Below are 6,597 nucleotides of genomic sequence, written 5' to 3'. Positions count from 1 at the left end.
GGTGTGAGAGCACCTTAACTAGATAGTTAGGTAGATGACAAGTTAACGTGCGCTTCCAGCGGATGCTAATATCGCAAACTAGCACCTTAACTGAATGTGTACGGTATTTATAGTACAGGAGACTCAAGCTTTAAGCGTAACAGGTGTCCTGTGTCGGCCATTGTTGAGGGAGTTGTTATTATTATTCAGGCATTTCTTGTTCTGTCTCTACCGCGGAATAGCAGGCGCATATAGGACTGTAGCCGTCTCTTATATAACCAACGAAAATGGTGGAAGGGGGCATGAAATGTATCAAATTTATTATATTCGCCTTTAATTTCTTATTTGTGGTAAGTATAGACTTAAAAATATAGTTTCAACATAGTGACACGTCGAGCGGATGCTTTTTGACAGATGTCGGCCAGTTGGTGTTTCGATAAATATAATTTATCAATTAATATCAAATTTTGACTGTTAAACAATAAACAACTTTGACTATAAAAAATAAACATCTTTAGATATTAAACAAATAACTTCGGCTATTAAACAAACAACTTTGATTTTTAAAGAAAAAATAACTTTGACTATTAAAAAATAAACATCTTTAGCTATTAGACAAACAACTTTGGTTATGAAAGAATAAACAACTTTGACTACCGGTATTACGAAATAAACAAATTTGGTTATTGAAAAATAAACAATTGTTTTCTCCGTTTATGTCCATAGTCCCTTTAAAAGAACTTCATTTGGTGGCACATGTCACTTCAATGAGTCATATTGATGTACATTAGACGATGGCGGCCAGCCGGCCTTGTCTTCAAGGGATTATAAAGGGATTTCTAAACTTTCTACGTGTATTGGGAACACTAATTTGCACTATTCCAATGTTCAGTCAGTCAGTTCAGTCTGTCCTGTAATCCTATTAGATTTAAGCGTTTTATGATGTCATTTTCTGAAAAGCAGAAAATAATTTATTTAAACAAAAAAACTTTTGAGATTGTGACGTCATATATGGTTAATTTCTATAATTAGGCCTGGAATGTTGCAAATAGAAGAAATGTATATTATATAAAAATCTAGAAAACCTCTTTGCAACCCCTTTAACCTCTACACATTAATATTGCATTATGAATAATCAATAGAATAATAAACTTAACAAAGCTGAGACCAGATGTGACTTGTAGATTTACGGTCAATAAATATTTCTCATGAAATTATCAAAACACCTTTCAATTTATTGTATTTAAATATGTGTAGGCCCATTCTATTGTTGAAACAAATGAAATAAAGATTCGTGTTTCGTGTTTTTCTATTCCTGAAAAAAACGGAACACAATATTGTGGTATACTACTCACAATATGGTGGAAGCAAATTAAATAATTTATTCTATACTATACTTTGGGTCTAATATTACACGACGTTTCAACAATTTACATTGTAATCATTAGGTGAAAGAAAATGTAAATTGTTTTGTACAATAAAACTAACGAAGTATACCATAAGTATACCATAAACTTGTGTTCAGTCTTCTAATGTTAGCTCTACCCCTTGGCAAAACATCTAGTCGTCCAAATGGGGCAATAAGCAGAGGCCCTGTGTGCTACAGGCTGTGGACATTAAAGATACCTCGACAGTTGGAAATCGAAAAAGAGTAGACCAATGCCACCAATATTGATGGCAAAATTGGAGGGGGGGGGGGGGGAGTTAAACTTTGGTTTAGTTCAGGTTTACTTTAGTTTAATTGTGTTGGAAGATTCTTACGAATCCCGAAATTAACAATTTATCTCATTGTTACCCCATTCTTTGATACGCAGTGAGAAATAGCTCTTCACAATAGTTGTTTATTTGTCGCGGAGTAAATGTTGAAAAGGTTAGAATTTGATAATACATTTAAATGTCAACTAAATTAAATATTCACAAAAAAAAAAGAACTGTATTATAGTCAGTCACAAAGAGTATATATTATAAATATATTATATTTCATAAAGTGACGGTGGCTTAGTTTGATTTTTTTTATTGTAATTTTAGTTATATTTTACATTTCTGTTTTCTGAATCATCAGTTTTCTTTCCTATTTTTTTATATGTTATGTTTTGAATGATTCTTCCTTAATTATATGTATTTTTCATATTTGTTTTCAATAAACATAGATCTCTATTAAAATATGTCCTAAACGAGCCACCGTATGAAGTTTATAATTACAAATAATGGATGGTTTCACTCTTTATATAGTTATTAACATTTTAATTGTTCTCATTAAACTTTGATCTTATATTGTGATACTATACCCTAAACATTTTAAAATCGACAATTAATAGGCTTGAGTTCAAAATGTCACGTACAGCATTTTTTTCATTTTTATATTTTGCAGTGTTGTCCCCTTTTGTATTCTGATTAAAGTTTGTGTCTATATATTTGGTACTTTTTTTTATCTGAAGGTATCTGATATATATATTAATCCATAACTTTATAACTGTGATATTTGTTAACATAGTTTATAAAAGTTGTTAGCGTCCACTGTCTTATAAACCAACTTCGATATCGTGACATGTCGTATCGCGATACATCGATTCACCGATATACCGTGCCAGCACTAACTAAAACACTGTTAAAAGTTCAGAATTTCTGACATATATTAATGAAATCTATTGTTGAACTATGTATTTGATTGGTTGTATTACATGACCAAGAACAGGAGATGCATAACAACTGTGTTTAGCAAATAAATCCTGTTTACTTTTATTCCCCATTGCCAAAAAGCAAGTTTGTCCTGACGAGAATTTTTTTATCCCGATACATGTGTAGCAGCATGAAGATTAGTTTTTATCAATGAGATATTTTTTTCAGATCGTAGCCTGTGGATTAATTGGTCTTGGTTCCTACATTCAGATCACTCTCTCCGAGTTCTTCGATTTTTTCGGCAATGAATTTGCCGGGCCAGGGATAGTGCTGATTATAGTGGGTTTGGTCATATTTGTGGTGGCAACTTTCGGATGTTGTGGTGCCTTAAAAGAGAACTACTGCTGTATTATGACCGTAAGTGTCCTTTTATTTCAAGAAGTGAAAACAAAGTTGTTATTCTTGTAAAGAAGTTGTTCTTTTTTCTTAACCCCATCTTCTGTGTTCTGAAAGCTGTTCAACGATAGTACTAGCTCTCTATCATATATAAGGAAATGGTTACGAATAATCCAAGAGGTTTGACCAAGGACTAGCTGGCAGACTGAATCCTTGTTATCCTCGGTTGTTATTGTTGAAAATAGATGTTTTTTTTTATATATATATGACAATTTAAACTGATTCTTAGTAATCCACGTCTCATTTTTTCCAGTTTGCTGTCCTACTGGGCATAATATTTGTCATTCAGATAGCAGCCGGTATCAGTGGTTTTATTCTCAGAGAATCAGTAAGTAATATTTACTCCTCCTAGGGCTATCTGCAGCTCTGTCAAGGATGAAATACGACACACAGTCCGTACACAACTGAATAAAAATGTATTACCATGCATAATATATCAACATAATTATGACTACTTAGACCTACATGTCGGTATTTATACGGATAGCATATATCGTGTTGTATCAATTGGTAAAGGAACTAATTAGCCAACCATAATATGTCTGTTAATGAAAAGTATAACCCGCCAATGCGAATCGCACGTCGTAATTTCAATTTAAAAAGAGTTAAGGATCTTTAAGTTGTATCTGACAATGACATTTTTAGCCGACTATAATTATGTCTATTAATGTTATTATGTTTTACTAATGGTACATGTATATTTATCGCATAATTCACTATCCACTGCTATTTGATAATTCACCAATTATTATTGATATATGGCTTGGAACAGTGTGACTCATATATGTCTATGTACAGTTATTGTCAACCGTATCCGATTAAACATCATAATCAACTTAATTTATATTTTCTAGCTTCTATTTTTCCTGTGGGTTACTTCACTGATTCTAATTTAAGACCCTCAGATTCTCATAAACTAAGATGATTTTAGTGCTCCAGTCATCTGATTGATCAATCACTTAAATCCATATTGAATTTCATTTTATCATCCAATTAGATTATTGCATTTCTCATTAAGATTATCAAAGTGTTCCAGTCATCTGATTGGTCAATCACTTGAGTCCGTAAGGAATTTATTTTCAACCAATCAGGCTGCTGTGCTTCTCATAAAATAAACTTCAAAATAATAAATAAGTAAGCTTAATTGTCCATTGGAAACGTACAAAACCTTAAATACGCAACTGAATACAACACATACTAATTGAATTATCATGTGTTATTTTTCAGATGAGAACAGAAATTGTAAAGATTTTAAAAAATGCAGAGCCTAATTATGGTAAAAATGATGGCGTTACTAAGACTTGGGATAAACTTCAAAGAAAGGTGAATTTATTAATTTGATTATTCGACATTAAATCACTAGATTAGATTAGTTGACTCTATTGCTGTCAGTATGTGAAATGAAATGGAGTCTCCATTGACATAATATTTAGACATCACAGAGTTTAAAAAAAGTGTCTTTTCCGGCCGTAGAATTTTTCAAAATTGTCAAAATATTGTGCTTTTCATGGGATACAGCAACTTTTGAAAATTCTCATTACAATGAAGCCCTTCTAAACCGAATCTTCTGTAAACCATGTTTTCACAATGTCAAGCTATTCAAACTTCGTCTTTTATCTTGACTGCAATAGCCCACTTATTCTTATATTGATTCATATATTCATAAGTAAATGCGGCGATTTGATTGGATTTTACGCTAACGAAAACACCCAATTATTCCTCAGCAGAAAGTCTGTAAACATTAAGCCATAATATTTACAGTTTTCTGTCGTAATACCTTGACCATTGTGAAGATATCTGTAAAGCGGCATTCCCTCTGAAATTTTTATGATTTATTTTGTTGGTAGTTTGAATGTTGCGGTGTAGATAACTATACAGAATGGTTCGATTATACTGCTGACAAATCTGTACCAGAATCATGTTGCAAAGATGCTGAGAGTGCAGCCTGTAAAAACAGGACCCAGACCATCACTGATGACGATTTCTACACTCGGGTTTGTGTCTTTATTCCTATTACATCATATTCGAAGCATTCAATTAAGATTAAATATTGTTCTGATGATTTTCGTTCCATTGTAATCTAACAAGTTTTCTACCACATTCTCGTTCTAATTATATTTAACCTATCAAAAAGTATCATGTCGCCGATCCGTTTCTTGAAAACAATGACGGACTAGCCTTAGTCAAGAGTAGAAACGTCACAGGTTTATATCGAATATCTGTTTTTTTTTCAGAGTTGTGTAAAAGGTTTTGTTGGTTGGTTACAAGACGAGATTGGAATAGTTGGAGGTGCTGGTATTGGTTTAGCTTTTGTAGAGGTACGGTAATCTTGTCTTATTTTTCAAAAGGGGTACGGTTGCTTTTAATACCTCTGTTTTAGGGCGTAGTATTTCTATATTATGTAGAAATAACATCTCGTTACTGATAAGGAAAACCCGGTTTGAGAGATTCGATATCTCGCCTTATGCCGGGATTGAGATGATACCCAGCCTGTCTCGGCCCATGATGCACATCCATATTTCTCATTCATTCGTCATTCAAATTGTATTCAGTAAATAAAATCATTCAATTCATTTATTCATTCATTCATTCATCAGTAATTTAAACATATTATATTTAGTAATTTTAATCAATCAATTATTTACATTCATTCATCTAACTATTCATTCTTTCTATCCTTCATTATATTTCAGGTTGTTGGTATTATATTAGCTTGCTGTCTAGCCATGGCAATACGTAAAGAATATAAAGTCTTGTAAATAATGCTGTCAATTAGAAGTCTGTATTAATCCATCTTCACAATGTCAAGCTATTATCTATTACGAATTAATACCTCGAAACCATCTGGCAATTTACTTGTTTATCGGAAGTTTGTAAATACAGAGGTTTGGTTGGATTGTATCCTTAAGTTCGTAATAATAGCTTGACATTGTGAAGATTTCTGTTTCATAGTTGAAGTTCACCTGATTATACACCTCTGCGCGCCAGGTATCATTAATATAGATACTATATACCAAATAGTGGGAGGGGAGGGGAGAGGGAGGGGAGAGGGGGGGGGGGGGGGGGCCTTATTTTATCAACTTCAACTTTTTCAAAAAGGTCATTCAAAATTGTCTCTATTAAGACTATGGTATAGTTATTTCAGAATACTCCACGTAATTTGGCTCCTTTTCATTCCAATTTTCAGGAAAATCCAAATTTCGGCGGCGAACTATGAATAAGTTAACTTTAAATACACTTTGGGGAAAATCTTTGGCTTCAATAAAACCTTTTGGCTTTCGAGCAATATATAAATTACAATTACAATTTATAAATTACAAATTGCATTTTATTAAATAAATTACAAGTCAAATGAGAAAATACGGTGAAATGGCAATGTACGTTTTTTTTTTGTTTTTTTTTTTTTTGAATTTACAAATTTTATTGTATATTATAATTGTTGTTTTGTTAAACTCTATAAATGTTTAAAATAACGTTATCTAGTCTATTGTCTTGTTAAAATGTCTATATATTTGTATATAATTGTATCAGAAAAGAGGGTTA

The 6,597-nt window shown here is 32.2% G+C and overlaps 1 protein-coding gene across 1 annotated transcript; it reads left to right on the top strand.

The window, feature by feature from the left end:
* Nucleotides 1-266: 266 nt before the first annotated feature.
* Nucleotides 267-5,903, top strand: LOTGIDRAFT_237453 (hypothetical protein; the record flags this gene model as incomplete). Its single annotated transcript, XM_009046833.1, has 7 exons — nucleotides 267-329; nucleotides 2,827-3,015; nucleotides 3,308-3,382; nucleotides 4,282-4,377; nucleotides 4,902-5,048; nucleotides 5,289-5,372; nucleotides 5,748-5,903. The coding sequence occupies 7 exons, from the start codon at nucleotides 267-269 to the stop codon at nucleotides 5,811-5,813; spliced, it is 720 nt and encodes a 239-aa protein (XP_009045081.1). The 3' UTR covers nucleotides 5,814-5,903.
* Between the last annotated feature and the right edge of the window lie 694 nt (nucleotides 5,904-6,597).

This window comes from Lottia gigantea, assembly GCF_000327385.1.
Source record: "Lottia gigantea unplaced genomic scaffold LOTGIsca_107, whole genome shotgun sequence".
In the NCBI taxonomy this organism is placed as follows: Eukaryota; Metazoa; Mollusca; class Gastropoda; family Lottiidae; genus Lottia; species Lottia gigantea.
The sequence above is the reverse complement of the archived record's forward strand: the minus strand, read 5'-3'. Positions and strand labels throughout refer to the sequence as shown.